General features: G+C 47.1%; 1 protein-coding gene and 1 long non-coding RNA gene across 2 annotated transcripts in view; one reads left to right on the forward strand and one right to left on the reverse strand.

The window, feature by feature from the left end:
* The window catches only part of ACTL6A (actin like 6A), a 528,174-nt gene extending 510,397 nt beyond the window's left edge, over positions 1-17,777 (reverse strand). Inside the window, exon 1 of the mRNA XM_069618679.1 lies at positions 17,437-17,777. Within this exon, the coding sequence (XP_069474780.1) occupies positions 17,437-17,461 (25 nt within the window). The 5' untranslated portion in view covers positions 17,462-17,777. The remainder of the gene's footprint in view (positions 1-17,436) is intronic.
* The window catches only part of LOC138491869 (uncharacterized), a 133,188-nt gene continuing 132,699 nt past the window's right edge, over positions 17,700-18,188 (forward strand). The window contains exon 1 of the long non-coding RNA XR_011276099.1: positions 17,700-17,781. This is a non-coding gene — a long non-coding RNA (uncharacterized lncRNA). The remainder of the gene's footprint in view (positions 17,782-18,188) is intronic.

Genomic DNA, 18,188 nt, shown 5'->3' on the forward strand with positions numbered 1-18,188 from the left:
GCTTTGACAGTTCCCCGTGTTCAGCACCCCTTGTCATGCTTGACAAAAATACAGGACAGAAAATATTTTTTAGTTTGTTTTGACTCAGAGACCACATTATGAAGCATTGCTCAAAAATATGAAGCTGGCACTTTAAGGTAGCAAGTCAATATATTTATTATCACTTCTGTTCTCTACCAGCTTTGATCATCCTTAACCTCTTTAGTGCCAAGGACGAGATATCTCGTCCTTGGAAGTGCATACACAGAAGGACGAGATAGCTTTTTTTTGGCACCTTGTTCTGTGTGATCCCTGCAAAGCAGGGATCACACAAACTTTAATCCAACCCCCGGGCTCTGTGAGGGGGAGGTCCCCCCTCACTGCCAGGGGGCTGGATTACCTTCAATTTCACGTCGGCGTGAAACAAAGTAATTTTCACTGCGGCAGCCATTTCGGGCTGCTGCGGTGAAAACAGAAGGTGAGTGTTCACCTTTCTCCCCCTCGATCTCCGGCTGTATTTCAAGCCGGAGATCGGGGAGGTGTCGTTGGAAAGGGGAGATTCTCCCCTTTCCAAAGACACCTTGTGTGACAGCATTGCTGCCTGTGGATCGGGCGCAGGGCGCTCAATGCGCGGGCAGCACTGCACATTAGACACCAGGGATGTCTTTGAATGCGGGGGGTGGGGGAGGTAGCCCCCCCAGCTCCCAAAGCATGGGGGCACATATGTGTGCAACCCTGGAGGCAGATGGCTGATCATGTGCCCCCAAGGAAGGGGGCAAAAAAAAAAAAAAAAAGAAACAAAAATGGGAATTTTGGGTGGGAGTGGGGGGGGGCCACTAGCCAACAGGGATATATTTTACAGAAAAGGGGGTGGCCCTCTCCCCCTCACACCAAGGGGAAATGGGGGCACCCCTTGTAGCCCTCCTTGGGGGGCAGATATCTGCTCCTAGGAAGGTGCATCTGCCCCCAGGGAGAGCTGAATGAGATGCCCCCCCTGCATTTGGTGTGGGGGGGTAGAGGGTCACCCACCCCCCAGTACATTAGAAAATTACCTGGCGGTTTAGGGTGCCCCTCAACCCGCCCTAAAGTGTAGTGTACCATTTTCCATTTTTTTCTTGGTTTACGAAACTTGCCTTGGCACAGAGGGTCACATTGGTGTGCCAATCTAGCCCCGGGGGGCCCAAACCTTACTGCCCCACCCTCTGGGGGGCCTGTCCCACAATTTTTGGTGGCCCTCTCACCCACTGCCCCAAATAGAGGGAGGGGGGGGTGTACCTCACGCAGCTGTTTGTAGGAGGCCCAGGGAGGGCTGCATGAGGTGCCCCCACCACCCATTTGGGGTGAGGGGGGGGGAGACGGCCCCCAAAAATGGTGGGACAGCCCCCCCCAGTGGGTGGGGCATTAAGGTTTGGGCACCCCAGGGCCAGATTGGCACATCAATGTGCCTCTCTGCACCAACGGGAGTTGGGGTACTAAAGGAAAAAAGTGAAAATAGTGGAACGCTTTTTAGGGGGGCTGTGGGGCACTCCAAAGGGTCAGGGAATTTTCCAATGGGATGGGGCGTTGACCCCCTCCCCTCCACCCGCAAAGGAGTGGGTGCCATGTCATGCAGCCCTCCCTGGAACCAGAAATCTGCTCCTAGGAAGGGGCGCCTGACCCCCAGGGAGGGGTGCAGGACAGCCCCCCCCTTATCTGCTCCCGGGGAGGGCTACATTTTGCTGGTGTGACCGTAGGTAACATGTTTTTTGTTTCGTTTACAGCTTTTTCTACCTGAGCAGCTGCAACGTTATGTGAGTACTTTTTTTTTTATTATTCTATGGTTAGGGCCCACTGTCAGTGGGGTGGGTGAGTGGGAATGGCCCGTCTGGGCAGATCACCTCCAACTGTCCTGGAGTTGCGGCTGGGCTGCATTACAGCTTCTCCCTTCAGGGAGGTATTGGCACACTGCCGAGACTTCTTGGTGGGAAGAAGCTGTAACGCAGGGCGGCCAGGGCTTCAGCAAGGTCAGCGGTAATATCCCTGGCCTTGGGCACCCTTCTCCCATGTGGGTCTTTGCTGGGGGTTCTGGGTAATAAAAACTGGGGCAATTTGCGCAAGGCAGACCACTGGATTCCCACGGTTGTCCTCTTATGGAAAATGCATGGGGTTCCCCGTTTTCCTTGCTGGCTTCGAGACCGTAGGCCCAAATCTGTAGGTTGCCCACATGAACAAAATAGTCAGTGGCAAAAGGCTTGGGGTTACCAGTGGGTTACCCTTTTCCTTTTGCGCCCCCGCTAGGTGCACCCACACATGTGAGGTACCTTTTTCGTCAGGACACCTGTGGGAACGCAAGAAGGTATGACATCTGTTGTTGGCGACGTGTTTCTGTGAGTGGACACAGGGAAATGTAACTGAAATTGGCTGGAAATGAAGACAATTCTCAGACATTTCTCGGCCCCTGTTTCCTGCAGGATCATGTTCTCCACATAATCCGTAGTGTCCTGGCCTTCCTCTCCCTCCGGCACACCAACCACACGAATGTTATTCCGTCTTGCTCTCCCTTCGGTTCTCCAGGTTGGCCACTTGCTGCTTTAGTATGTGGACCTTCTTTGCATTATCAGTGCCTGTGGTCGTGTTAGTCTTGACCGCACTCTCCAAGTTGCTTGTTCTGTCTGCCAGCGCCTTGACATCCTGTCGCAGCAGGTTGACTTCTATCCCCACTGTGTCTATTTTAGCCTCCAAGGAGGTCTGCAGGTCTGCCATTGCTATCCCCCCAATGAGTCTCTTAGTTCCGTTATGGCCGTTAGTATCTGGTGATTGTCAATCCCTAGGGGACTTTCAAGGGGTGCATTTGCGCCAGTGTGTGTCAACGCCGCTGGAGACTGCTGTGTTTTAGCAAACGCATCCATCGTGGGTTGTTTGCTTCTGGCATTAACCACTCTCCTGTCATCTCGTGATCTAGCTCAAGTGTCCGAGGCTACTTTGTTCTTGGTGTGGCAATTCTATTCCTCTGTTCCACCGTATCGGCAGTGGGTCACTCCAGGCCCAGGCTGTTATCTTGGGGTGCCCCGCGTGGGCCGGAGTGCGCTGGGCTATGACTTCGGGTGGGTTATGTCCTCCCACGTTTTCAATAAGCCACATCGCCTCCTGTAGATTGTGTCCCCATGGATAGTGTGGCGGAGGAGCCACTGAGGCTTATGTCTCAGCCAGAGCAGTCCTTTCCTATCCCTTGGCATCTGGACTTCATTCAGTCAGCACAATGGTGCAATTCTGTTTGTAAGGAGGTGCTCAATCAGTACCTTCAATATCTGGTAGCCGCCGCAGTTCGAGTTTTGCCCCAGATCCCCGGTCTCATATGTACATAAGAAGAGGTGCATTAGTGGGCCGCGCCAGTGCTTCTCCTTAAGCGCTGCACCTACGTTGTTTATGCTTTACAAAGTCACCATGCTTCTTCCCTTTGTGTTGCGTGGGTGTGCAGCTCATAGTTGTCGGGATTTCTCCCAATTTAAACCCCGCCACTTTGCAGCTTGCTCGAATCCCATACTGCACAACTGGTCTCAATTTGTAATGCAGTCTGCTTGCCCAGCCTGCTGCAAAGTGCCTCGCTGCCATGTGCGATCGTGCTCTTCTCCTCCGCAGCCAAATCAAAGGCTCACTCTGCCAGTCCCCGGGTTCTGCACAGCGCGACTGCCCCGGTTTGTGTTAAGGGTCTCTGGATACTAGTGTATCCAAAATGTAACACTGCCTTTGTTCGGCAGCCGCGTCCCGGGCGTTATGAGTCAAGCCCGTCCGCCTCATCCTGCGATGTTGTTGCAACAATGTACCTTCAGCAAGGCCCGGCTCCAGCAGAGCATTCGCCGCGTCTGCAACCGCCCACTTCAGGCGCTCTGTTCGAACCATTTCATGGTCTGTGCAACGTCCATCTCCCGCAGTGGATGGTACACTTCAGCTATTCCCCCGCTACACATTCGAGCCGCGCCTCGCGCCTTATTTAACACAATTCCAGCAAAGGGCACCTCTGCCGTGGATTATTGCAGTCCGTTTCAGCAGGGGACGCGATCCTCTCGAGTCAGCTATTTCACTCTTTGTTCTGAAGCGTCCGCCATTTTCTCTGCCACAGCATTCCGTTCCCAGCAGGGTCTTTTGATTTTATCCATATCTGCTGCTCTAATCCTTCGGCATCAATGAAACTTGTTGTGCCCTGCACCTTTACACTACGGTCCTTCAATAGCAAGCAAGTTCATGTTTATTTTCATGCGGTTTTAAGTCGGATGATGTCCGGATCTGCAGGAGCTCCAGTGAACCCACGTCTTCTTACATGGCTCGCTAGCCACGCCCCGAGCACAGCAAACCATTTGTTCCTAGCTCTTACAAAGGAAAAAACCACAGGCTTCTTTGTACATCATTTTATTGGCATTTTTTGAAAAAACCCAAAATGTTTGCCCTTTTTTGCTTATTTTCTTTCACCCCCCTATCTAGGATTCTTACCTAGGATTCCTGGGTGGCGCTACGATCGCCTACATGTGGGGAAAAAAAGGAGCCAAATTTGGCCGAGATACCTCATGTAACAAAAAGTTACAAGACACTGAATGGCCACATACCGAAATCACCAAAAAAGGCCCTGGCACCGGGGGGAAATACCCATGGCACTTATAGGGTTAATATACCGTCATGTATATAAAGAGTGTTACTGCATAAGCTAAAAACATGATTCGCGTTTTAACAGAGGTAAAGTACAATTCATCATTTTAAAATACCATCCTTGAGCAATCATGGGGTTCATGTTCTGTTGTCTAAGCTATGCTATGGTATGATCAGGAGTGGAGTGACAAAGCATGCCTTTAGTCTCACATATGCAAAACAAAAAAGTTCAACCAACACACTAATAGGGAGAATTCTCTGTTAGGGGCTAATTTCCCAAACCTAGTGAGTCCCCCAGCAGCTTTGCTGGATTTTTGGGGTTTATTTTTTTCTCCTGCTAAGAGTGAGACTCTTTTCCCCCCACTCTTAGGCATGATTTGAGTATGTCCTTTGACTGTGAATGTGTTTTATGGGCTATGGGGTCTTTTACTACATAGGGCTTCATGTGTTTTTGGCATGTGTGTTTGTTTTGTTTGTTTTTTTGTTTGTTTGATAATGCGCTCCAAGCCCTTGGGCAGCTGGGCGCAACAATACAAGTAGACGCGAAACTTACAGTGCCTGACAGAGGCTATTACAAAACAGATGTAACTTACAACAAATGATACAAGTGATACAGTACATATAGGATCAAGATGGTTAAGCATAGAAGAATATCGTCTTAACATATGTATAGCATGATCAGCTAGATAAGGATGAATATCATTACATATTGTTGTGCAGCCATTTGAGAGTGTTACATCTAAATCTAGTGTAGGGTAATGGGCGGCTGAGGTCAGGTGGGAGTATGTTCCATGATTGTGCAGCTCTAACAGGGAAGCTAGATCCACCCGCTGTGGTAAGTTTGAATCTCGGGACTTCAAGTAAGAAGGTGTTGGCAGATCTCGTCAGTCGGTTTGAGGGTCTCCAGTTGATTCTTTCAGCTAGGTAGGGGGGTGCTTGATTGTTGAGGCATTTGGATGTGAGTGAAATAGTTTTAAGGAGGATTCTGTCCTTTATCTTTAGCGAGTGGGCCTCAGTCCGGTGTTTGGAGATATGCTCTCTACGTGGGATATTCAAAGCTGCTCTTAGGGCATTATTTTGTAATCTCTGGAGTTTGTCAATGACCGACTTATTTGCTCCCGAGTATAGGGCGTTGCAATAGTCTAGTCTGGACATGACAAGGGCATTGGCCAAGGTGAGGAAGCTGGCACTGGACAGGAATGGTCTGGCAGCACAGATGAGTTTACACGTGTAAGTGGTTGTAGAGGCGAGGGAGTTCACTTGCTTTTTAAGGGTATGAGCCGAGTCGAGGTAAAAACCTAGAGTTTTAACCTCTCGCATAACCTTAATAGTATTAATGAGGCATGGTCCGGGGTGAGTTTAGTTAGGTTAATGTCTGATCCGAGGAGCAGGATTTCAGTTTTATTGTCGTTCAGGCAGAGGCCATGGGTGGCCATCCATGCCTGAATGAGGATGTATATTTTATTCACCATAGCCAGGTCCACTTCATAGTTGCCCGAAAGGGGTATAAGGGGTATGAAGATCTGGGTGTCATCTGCATAATTTGTGTAGGTGACACCCAGTCTGTCCAACTTGTCGAACAATGGCTTGGTGAAAATGTTGTACATAGTGGGTGACACACAGGAGCCCTGTAGGACTCCACATGTAATTTGGATGGGATTGGCACAGGTAGAGGTGGAGAAGACTCATGGTCCGGTTGGCTAGAAAGGATTGGACCCATGCTATAGCTTCCCCTGTGAAATTGGCAGCGAGCTTGAAGTGGTTGCATAAAACTGCATGATCCACCAAATCAAAAGCTGCTGACAAGTGCAGTAGGAGTAGCAGCGCTGTTTTCCCACTATCCCTGAATTCCTCAATTTTAGTTTTAAGATCTAGCAAGGCTGTTTCGGTGCCATGGAGAGGGCGGAAGCCCGATTGGCGCAAGCCTAGTAGATGGTTAGCTTCCAAGTAATCTTGAATTTGGAGATAGGCTACTCTATCGATGATTTTTAGTAGGAAAGGTACAGTGGTGATAGGCCTATAATTAGTTGGGATGGATGGATCAAGGGTTTGTTTCTTAAGAAGGGGGAGGACCCAGGATTCTTTTAGGTTAGCAGGCACTGTGTTGGATTTGAAAGAGGAGTTAATGAGCTTCGAGATAAACGGGGCTAAATCTCTGGCTGCGTCCTTTATTATTTGAGCTGGGCAACTGTCGCCCTTACAGTTAGAAGGCTTCAATGAGAGGATAACCTTTTCAGTGTCGATGATGGAGATAGGTTTGAAGCTAAAAAGGGGTGATAGTATTAGGTTCAGTCACTAGAGGTGCTCGTTGATCAGTAGGAGAGAGGGCGTCCTTTTTATTAGTTATTTTAAGCTGGAGGGTGGAAATTTTATTCGATAGGGCGTTCTGTGTGTTAGTGCACCATATCTTGTCCTTGGGGACCGTGTCAGTTGGTTGGATGGGGGATTCCATTTCCCAGAGGATGGCAAAAAGTTCCTTGGTATTAGATGTGGCATTAGTAATTCCGTCATTGAATAAATATTTTTTTGTATTGATAATTTCTGTCTTGTAATATTTGGTGAATTGGGTTAAGTTAACTTTGTTGTCGTCAGTAGGCGAATTTCGCCAGATAGAAAGCAGAAACGCAAACTAAGGTCCTTATGTTGGGGTATGAACCAAGCATTAAGGTGGGCTTCTTGTTTAGCTTTGCATAGTTTGGGTGGTGCAATAGTATCTAGTGCATGAGACATAGCTTTATTAAAAAGGTGTCTACTAGGATGTCTGGGTCAGTATTGTTCTCCAGGCCACTGATAGTCGGCAGGAGGAGGGGGATGAGTTTTTCTGTAGTAATGTCTTTTTTACTTCTGGTGGGGAGTGGTGGTATCATTTTGCTGCTGAGGAGGTCAAGTGTGGCAGTGAACTGTATTAGATAGCGGTCGGTCCATGGTTGAGGGATGATGTCAGTAATGACTATGTTGCAGTTAAGTTCAGATACCCAGTCTAGGGTTCTACCTTTAACATGTGTGGGGGTGAGGACTTTTTGGGTAAGGCCGTGGTTGTTTAGGATAGCTGTTATAGAGAGGGCATTTTTATTATCTGGCTCATTGAAGCCAATGTTAAAGTCACCCAGCAACAGCGTTTGCGAGTGATTTTGGGTATTGTTAGCTATGAGGTTGGTACGGTCATCTTAGAAGGTTCCCAAGGGACCTAGGGGCCTATAGATCAAGTGAATAGTTAGCGTGCGGTTATTAGAGAGTTGCAATTTTGCTGAGAGTACTTTGCAGGAAGCACAGGGAGGTGAGGTGGTGAGTCTGATAGGCAAAGTAGTTTTAGTGATGATGGCTAGGCCACCGCCTTTAGCATTGGGCCTATCTACTCTGTGGATCTGGTACGGCTAGCATCAGGGAGGGTCCTGCTGCCTCGTGGGGCCAAGTTTCTGTTACGGCAAGGAGGTCGATGCTAATGTTTAGTATGTCAGCAATTTCAGTTGCATGGGCTACCATGGATCTGGCGTTGATAAGGGATCCAGTAAGTGATAATGCATTCTTAGGAATAGGATAGGTTGCGGATTATCTGTGTGCTTGTTTCGACTTGGGTGTTTCATTTTATCAAAGTGAGTGGGGGTCGGAGTTGAGGGTTTTGTGGCTTGAGTTTGCTTATCCAAGTGTGTCTGTATAGTTGGGGATCTAACAGTATTGTTTGCGCTATTTCTTTTGGGTTCCTAAATGCAAGGTAGTCTTGCCCTAAGTCTCAGGTTTCTGTCTGTGGGGGGGCTAGTGCTGTAGGTAGCAAAGGCCATGATTGTAGTTATGAGGGTCAGGTTTCTACATATGGTAGAGTAGTTAAATGGTTCAAGTTACTTCCTTTACTTCGCTAGGATGTCTGGCTAGGGTGTCACAATATAGATTGCGGGTGGCTAGTTATAGCCAGGGGTTCATCTAGTGATATGGATCATGATATTCAAGAATCACAATATGAACTAAAATGCATGACTTAGAGTAGTTAGCAACGTGCAAGGCAGGCGACCCAAGGATCTTAAATAGGTATCAGGATGCAGTGGCAAGCTTCCAAGGGGTCTCGGATAGGTCACAGGGTGCAGTGGTAGGCGACCAAAAGGGTCTCGAATAGGTCACAGAGTACAGGTGTAGCAATATGGCAGTCTAGGCAGTACTGGGTGAATGAGTGGGCACATTCATAGCAGAGGTACAAAAGGCAAAGCAGATACCAGGCTTGCAGCAAATGTGGGCATATCAGGCAAAGAGCAATGCAACATACATGGGGCACCAATCAGTAGTGAGGCACAGCAGGTTAGGTTATGCAAGTACACTACACTTACTTCAATAAGGAGCAGTGCAGAGTACACAAGGCACCATTCAAAAGTGTGGCACGTCAAACAGGCATTGCACCTCGAGCATTATCAGGCAGAAGAGCGGTGTAGCATACATGTGGAGCAGATCAGAATATGTGCGCAGCAGGTTTGGATAATGCAGGATGTAGGCAGACTAACTCAAGAATCGCGCACATTAGTCTGAGGCAGGCGCAATAAGGGAGCATAGCAGGTAAAGCATAGGCAGTATGGCAGGTGTTAAACAGGGGTGCTGCTGGTGAGCACGTTGGTAGCAAACTGGGGGCAAGCACTATAGACGGTAAGGAGAGCACTGTATCTCAGAGTCAATAAAGTACATTAAAGGTGGTGCAGGTAGCGTGAATTATATTCCATTGCAGGTGGTCAAGCACTGCTGGTTGAGTTAGCCGGAGGGGCACTAGAGGCAAGATGAATTGCAGAAATATTTGGGCATAAGGACACAGGGTGTTACACAGCACCCTCAGTGCAGTAACACAGGAGTGTCATAGAGACCCCCCCAAACATAGACTCCATACCCTGGGACTGACTACTGTCTCCCAGGGCATGTAAAGTTACCACTGACTTTACTAGTCTTAAATTGTGAACAGAACCAGTACAAACCATCATATTGTGGAAGTACTGGTAATTTGATTGCCCCTGGGACTGTTTTCCAAGGGGGGCACTGTCCAGTCCCCCCTTGTCGAGTTTCTGGCTGGTGGCAGTGGATACCACCGGAATATTTCCCCATGGGATTTTCCCATTGATTTTAAACGCACCACTTTTTGGTGCAATGTTAAAGATACCGCTGGGTTATTTATTTAATATTTATTCCCCGGTTGGGTTTTTTGCCAGGACTCGGTTTTAAAATGGCGTTTGTGTTCGCCTCTGAAACTCTAACCCAAGTCGAGCCCTTTGTTCCACTTTTTGGCGGGCTTCTCCACAGAAGCCCTCCAAATGGTGCCACTCTGTCTGGGGTCAACAGGATGTGTGGGAGGGGGATTAGGCACCCTGGACTGAGTTGCCTTGGCAACTCAAGTCGCACTCTTGTGCGATTGGCCCATGTTTGAGTGACAGCTAGGCTGATGAATGGGGGTTTTGCTGCATAAAAGCAGGGCTTTGGGGACTGGAACTTCAGAAGTCGCCACAGGACCTAAAGAATCCGAAGAGGGGAGAAGCTGAGCCATCTACAACGACGACACCACCGCTGGAGCCCTGCTGTACGAACTCACCACTTCCCCGACTACAGAGGAGATCTTCCAGTAGAGTCTTCTTCCCTTTGAGCTGGTGGGACCAACCAGTTCGACTTTTTCGCCTTCCTGGACGTCTCGTGGTCCAATCGCCCGTGCCAATCATCCCGGCGGCCGGATAGCCACGCTTCACCACTACAGCGAATAAAAGGGTCGTACCTTTTAATCGGGAACTCCGCAGCTGGTTTCTTCCCTGGCAGTGCAACGACCTCCAGCTTTCTTCCTCGTCGAGATCATCTCTTCCTCTGGTCGAAGCCACGACTTGCACCCGGTGCCAGGAACAACTGCCACCGCGGGAGCTTACTCGCCATTTCAGGTACTGTGTCCCGCATGGTCTCCCTTGCAACAGATTGTCCATGGTGTCCCGTAAATCCTTGACTTTCTAACTGGTTTGACCTCAGACCTCCTAACTTTGCCTTTCTGAACTGATCCAACCCCTTTTTGACTTTTCTGCAAAGACTGAGTGCATTTCCACTGTGTGATCTTGGGCACATTCCGCCTTGCTCTCTCCAAGAGTGGGCCTGGCCTATTAACTTTTTAATCTACAGTAGACCCTGCTTTCTTGACTTGCTGTGGTTTCTTAAAAGTGTTGGTACTGTATTATTTTTCCTACTCTACCTGGAGTGCCATCTATGGTTACGCGCTCACCTCTGTTTTGCTAAAAAAGTGGTGTCTTAACCTAGACTTGTCGAATAATTAACTAGGGAGGTGTATATACTTCTAGTGACTGGGTTTGAACTTGCTTGACATATTAGTGCCAGTGTATTTTCATAAGTGTTTTTAAATAAATAATTATATACTTTTATACCAAAGCTCTGGTCAATGTTTGCTTGTGCGACTGTGTTTTTAGCCCTATTGTGTATACTCTATATACTGCCTAACTCTTCTTGAGAGGGGTCTGACTGCTCAGCCACAGCTACCAGGTAAATCTGGGTGATACAGACTGCTACCAATTGGGTTTACTGCTTACTCCTGTAGTCTTAAACTTTTTGCAGTGGTCCCTAAGGGAACCTCACAGGTTTCTGCCCAACACACACTCAAACTCATGATTTCCAGGCCTTGCTGTTCTGCATGCAAAGTGACCACGGGAACTGCTGCTCTGACCTGCGATCGAAGGCTCTTCCCAACCCCAGGATCTGGTTTGCTCTCTGCCGCCGAGTTCCTCTAAGCCTCAGTCTGTTGTGCTTTTTATATTAACATGCGTGACTTAATCTACATATACTATGTGCGTCATTTCCTTGCCCTGGACAGAACGTCTACAGTCTGAACCTGCTCTTGAGCTTAGCTTTGCATTGGACACATGATTTACCCATGTGAAAACTCAAGTGATGGGCACTGTCTTTGCTTCTTGATTATTTCCATTACAATGCATGGGCTTCCGCTTGACAACAAAGCAAAGCGCAGTGTTAGTTTCTGGCCTATTTCAAATTCAATTATATTGGAGGCATTTTCTGAAGGGGTGTAGGCGTGACAATGGCTTTGGACCCTTTAACCGCACCCGTTTATTTTGGTTCCCTGCTTCCTGTCTCTGGCTGCTTATCAGCGCAGAAGCATCTCTTGACTCTGCTACGAGCTCATCTAAAACAGGAAGCTGCCACTTGTGGTTGGCTTTCTTCTGTTGAAAAAGGGGAAACTGTTTGCCTGTAGCTGACCATAATGGCACGTGTTTGTGAGTCTACAGTGAAGTGTCCGATTTTGTCCTTTGGACGCCAAGCTCACATTGTGTGTGAATGCGTTCTATTTGCCAATGAACATCCATAGCTTATTACTATGATGGTGTGAGCACCACATGTATTTTCAAGGCATTAAGCCGTTGAAGACCAGAGGCTGCTATTCTGTGGTTAGGAAGATGAATCCATCATGTCTTGTTAATCGCCTTTGCTAAAGCCACGGAACAAGCTATGCGCTTGCTCTTTGCTGAACCCACGAGCGTTTTTCATCATTGGCAATAGATTGTCAGTAAATGTCTAACTTTGTCTTCCGACACTAGCCCTTGTGCAACCGTGTACTTTGTATTCTGTGGCACAGCTGTCTTAGTTCTTTCGTAACATTTGTAGATCATGACAGCACCCTTGGGTGCTATTTTTGTCAAAATGGCCCCATTCTTCTTTTTTCGCCATTTCTGTGTGGAAAGATCCTTCTTGAGATTTACTCTGCGTGCAAAACCAGGTTTGGTCCCTTTGTTTGTTTTGTCTTTGGAGGGATTCACAAGTGAAGCCCGCCACTCGCTCCAGAGTGTCTGGACGGGGCAGGAAGTGAGGGAGGTGCCAGAAACTCCCTGTGCTTAATCCTCTTGGTTACAGGAATGCACCCAAAGTGTAACGCTCACCTGATTCCCGTAGAGGCGCCGGTCTTGACTGGGCGTATACCGTATCTTCAAAGGTGATGTGTAACACACGGCTGGCTCTTTGGGCTGGACCTCTGTGCACTGTATGTCTGACTCGAAGGGTAAGATGTCTGCAGATAGAAAATATGGGATTAAGGAACTGGGTAATTGAATGTCTCTCTCTTCTTCCCTTTCTCTTCTCCTGTAGAACCCCAAAGGTTAACGCTCTCACCTTAGGTAAGTGAACGCCGTGCTCTCCATCTGCCTCGGGGCAGGGTGCTGTAACCAGTTTCTTCACTGGATAAGGGGAGCAGGCCTCTTGACTTCAGAGGACTGCTGTCCGTCGTTTACTGCACGAACGGTAAGTTTCGAGTAATCCTAATGTCTTTAGTAATGATGTTTCTTGTTTTGCAGGGTTCCGGCGATGGCGGATGACGGGCTTAAGCGAGTTGAAGATGGAGCCCGTGTGATGAATAGAAGCGCCTGGAAGCACGTAAGTAAGCGCTTGTTGCCTGCTTCACGATGCGCTCTAACTGTCTTTTTATTTTGCAGGTACAAGTTCGGAGCGGCTGCAGGGTGCCGGAATACCCACTGGGTTAGATGTGGAAAGGAGTAATGGCACGTGAGTATTAAAGTTCCCCGATGTCTTTAAACGCACCTTGTTTTGTCTTTCAGATGCGGGATGCAGCGCCGAAGGCCTCCGGAGCGTGCGAAGAGTTGGTAAGCTTTTGTCTTTCAGATGCCGGAATGCAGTGTGAAGACCTCCGGAGCGCACGAAGAGTAGGTAAGCCTTTGTCTTTCAGATGCCGGAATGCAGCGCGAGGCGTTGGTGACAGCCGATGGACCAGGTAAGTGAAGAGCTGTCACTGAAGACCGTAATGCTAACCTGTTCTTTCTTGTCTTTATAGGTGTTGCTGAAGACTGGATTCAGGATGGTAAGCCTTTTTCCTTAGGTCCAGGATCAGATGCAGAAGACACGATGAGCGTTCTGCTGCAGAGGATGCAGAATAATGCAAAGCAAGATTCATCCATCGGGTGTGGTTTAAATAGCCTCCTGTAGTGCTTAGGTGTCTCCTTCCACAGCCACGCCTAGGTAAGAAAAGAGTTCCTGCTTTCCAGAAGAGTTCCAGTGTTCTGAATCTAGGGAGTGGCTCCTGCCCCACCAAACAGGAAAAGTAGTTCCAAACAGAAGAGGATCAGAGGCTCAACTGGCAGGCAAGTAAGCAGCATGGTCTGCTGCAGGTAAGTCCACCCAAGCATTATGAGCCCGGCGCTTCCAGCGCTGGGACTGGGCATATTTATGAGCCTGGTGCCACTGGCGCCAGGACTGGATCCAAAAGGTCCCAATTGGGACTGGTTGGCACTCGGAACCTGGGTTATGGATCTGCTTCCAAGGGAGTTGGGAAAACCCTGACCTTTTGGAAGCAGAGATCATGACACAAAGTTGATTGGCTGGCTGGCTGTCCGGCAAGGACAACCACCCTGCTGTTTGACTTGCAGGTAGGCTGGAATGAATGGGAGAAACCTGCATAAAAAAGGCAAGGCTTTTTGGCTTAGAAGGAGAGTCGACCACTGGACGAAGGAATCCGAAGAAGAAGAACTTGGAAGAGACACTTGTTGCAACTCCTGGACCGTTAGTTTGCCCGGTGAAGCCCTGCTGCTGTGCTGAAGCTCCGAATTTGCCTCGACTAGTGAAGCCCTGCAAGGACGACTTCTCCCCTTGAGTTGGTGGGACCAATCAACTCCAAAGTTAACTAATCTGGACATCCTCTCAGAGCTGGCTGTACTTCCTTGCTGCTGCAGGAACCGAAGCGCCAGGGAGAGGAACACCAGATTCAGAGTGCATCACTTTTAAGCTGGTCAAGAGCTCCAGGAAGATCCTCCTGACTCCCAGGAAGCAGGACTGACCGAGCCTGAGCCACCTCAAACGAGTGCTGGACCCCAGATGCAAGGAAAGCCCATCTCGACAGCCAGAAACTGCAGTGGTGCCATTTGCGGTAGACACTAGGCGCTCAAACACCAAAGTGCCACTTGGTGTCGATGACCATCCCATTGCAGTGCAGGAGTCCCCAGAAGTCCTCCCTCTTATTCCCACGACTGAGGCCCAGGAACAGAAGTCATCTGCCACACTTTCCTTCTAACCAAGGGTACTGTACAGCCTAAAGGAACTTACCCCTTGTCGTGTGGCCTTGCCTGCTCTCAGTTGAGACTTGTCTTGATTGCTCTGTAGAGTTGCTTGCATCTTCTACTACTCACAAGCCTAACAGCTTGTGGTCCTACATTGATTCTTCTTTTTCTACAAATACTTCTAAAACATTGTGCAAGACTTTTACTTACCTGCAAGAAGAGCTTCAGCTCACCTAGACTTTTGCCCAATTGACATTGGCCTAGCCTGGCTCCCTGAATGACTCTTCTTTCTGATTGTGTGCGTTGCCTTTCTTCCAGGAAAGGGTTAACCTACTTTGCATTGGGGGGGTTCAAAAAGTACTTACCTGCTTCAGAATATTTGTGTGATCTCTTGTTTATTCTAATAGCCCTTTTCTTTGACACTCATCTCAGTATTGTTCTAAATGCAACAGTAATATAGTAATGTCCACAGAGTCCTAGCTATTTAAGTCACCTGAGGGCAGTGCTTTAAGTGGGCTGGGTCCTGCCGGGCCTCGGCAGTCTCCAAAAAGTGGGGCTGAGCCGGGGCCACTCGGTCCCACTGCAACATTGGCGGGACACATTATCCCGCCACGGCCACGACGGAAGATGCGCCAGCCATTCAGTCAAGCAAGCTGACTGAGTGCCAGGCTGCCAGCCACAGCGCCGCTGTGACTGGCTGGCACTTCCGTCAGTCACTGTAACTTTGCGCAAGGGGTCACCAAGGAAGTTACTGGGTCTTTGTTTCCCCAGGTCGCTGAGGCATCTTTAATCTTCAGCAAACCTTGGGATTCCTCAACATATTTCAATGCTTATAAAAAAGTACACAATTCAAGCCATCTTTTATAAAGCTTTGCCGACAGACAAAGATGCCTCCATCTTTGTCCGTGATGGATTGAATTGTGTACTTTTCAAGCTATCTTTTATATACATACACATGCCACATATTTCTATTTATAGAAAAGATGGCTTGCATAGTACACAAACCATTGTAAGGCACACACAAATATATAACATTTATATACATTTGTGTGCATACCTTACGGTTTGTGTACTTTTTAGGCCACGCCCCTCCCACAAGGCACGCCCCCAAATGAGGCCCCCCCCTTCATTTCTTACCCCATTTAAAGCTCTGCCTGAGGGTGTAGGAAGTGTCTATGTGCTATCCCCAATGGGTATTTGCTGATTTAGAGAAACTAAGAGCGTATTTATTTTGAAGTGTATTTTTGTGTTGCTATTATATTACTCCCTGGTGCTGAAACTAAATCTTGGTATCCAGAGCATTTTTGGACAGGCATTGAAGGAAGATATTGGAAAACAGTTCTAAACCTTCCTATGTCTACATTAATGTGTGCTATTCGGCATCTCTTCGCTGAATACTAAATACATATGGAAACTGTTATCAACCTATAGAATATATCTGCTGAACGACAAAAACAAATGCTTGATAAGTACCATATACTTATGTTTTGCAGTCAAATAATACCAAAATCCAAATCTGGCGTAAAAATATCGTAGAATATATGGATAAATCAGATATTTCTCAAGAATTGCCTAATAACACAATCAGCCAAATCCAAATCATTATGGTATGATTGGAGAGATACTAAAATCAAATGTGAGCAATTATTATTGTTAAAAGATCATATTTTCGCATCCAAAAAGCTCAAACAACTTGAGCCATATTTGAACAAATTTCCTAGCAAATTCTTGAGAAATCAATATCTTCGATTTCGCCTTGATTTATGGCCTACTAAAAACCTATTGGCCAGGAGACGTATAATAAAGCAAGAAGAAAACATATGTAGATTCTGTGTTGATCCAGTTATGCGAGAATCTATCAAGCATTTGTTGGTAGAATCCCCAGCATTGTTAAATTAAAGGAAAAAGTTTTTTAAAAATATGTTTTCTAGTTACTGTATCTTGACGCCAAATGTACTATTGGAGGTAATTTTTAACTGCCAGCGACAGAGAACCAATATAGCGGGAATTAAATATTTGTCATTTTTAAATTTGACAATGAGTGCAATGATGCAGACAACTAGGAATTCAAAATCAATAGCAAATATGTAATCAGGTTGACATGCCATTTTTGACTGTTTTTACTGATCATTATTTTAAGCTACGCTGAATTTTATTATAAGAATTGTCAAACTGACTTTTTAATTTTTTTTTGGACTTGTGTTGCTTGCTGCGACTTTCATTTAGTGCATAAGATTAACAATTTTAAGTCATGTTGTAATTATTTGCTTTGTATATTATGGTTTATAAATTGAGATTAATTGTAATTTGAAAAGTTGGTTTCGACCAGCTATATAAAATAAAAAGCAAAAACATGTTGCTGAAGGCTTATTCAAACTGACTTAAATAAATGAATAATTGTTTAATCTAGAAACCTTGAGTATACATGTTTATTTGGATACTTGTCACTGTGAATCTCTGTGCAACTACCCTACTGCTCACACTGACCCCTCAGCCACACTACCAACCTGTGTAGTACAGACTTACATCAAAAGGTTGGGTTCCGAGATCCAGGAGGCCAAGGCTGTAGTAGTGCACCCGCTACCCCAAATCTTTACCTAACATTCTGTAACACTGCAATGATTATTATGAATAACGACTGGTTGGGGTGGACAAAGTATTACGGATAGTCGTTAATACTGTGGAAGAAATAACGATGTTCGGCTTGTGTAGAGAGAGCAGACTCGATCATAAGGGCTCTATTATACCGGCAGAGCACTGGTCCATGATCCAAACCACGCATGTAGTGCTGGTTCCCTCTTTCCCCGCTCACCTCCTCCATATACGCCACCACTCATGGCCAGGCTCTGCGCACACTTCCTAATAGCCGAACTGCTGCTCCTCCTCTGGCTCCTCACCACCTACACACAAAGTACAGCCCCAAAATCCCGGCACCGCCAACAATGAGGCAGCAGCAGGCAAAACACAGGCCGCGCACAGCACTGAAAGTGTGAGACTCCGCCCATTAGGAGCTACGTATTCCGTAGGAGACCACTCCCATTGAGCACAGGAAAAGAGAAACTGAAACTCCTCCCTTCGGAGAGCGTCATAAGGAGCAACTGCCAACCAGCGCGAGACGAACACGGATCAAACTGCGCGCTCCCGAGCAGAGCTCTCTGTCAGTATATACTTCTTTTGTGTTTATTATCTGTAAGCTTGCTGTCATGCGTAATAAGAGAAAGAGAAAACTAAGGGACGTGTTAGGACATTTCGGTATAGAAGTATTTATTGTTTTTTAAGTAGACATACGTTTCTTGAGATTACGTTTAAGCAGTGTTTTTTAATGGTTTAAACTCCCGTGTATTTACGGACGTAAATAAAATCTTAATCAGCGTACGATATAGACCGAATACAAATATACAATTGTTAAATCGATTGTACGTAAACAGTAGCGCGTTTTTCTGGTGAATTAACCACATTCGCGTTCATGTTATGGTTATTAGCGTTACATTATTCAATTTAAAGATGGCCGCCAAGATTGCATACTTGCGAAGACTTCTTATTAACTAACTCCAACATTGTCGC

Source organism: Ambystoma mexicanum, chromosome 10 (assembly GCF_040938575.1).
Source record: "Ambystoma mexicanum isolate Mex_15411 chromosome 10, UKY_AmexF1_1, whole genome shotgun sequence".
NCBI lineage: Eukaryota > Metazoa > Chordata > Amphibia > Caudata > Ambystomatidae > Ambystoma > Ambystoma mexicanum.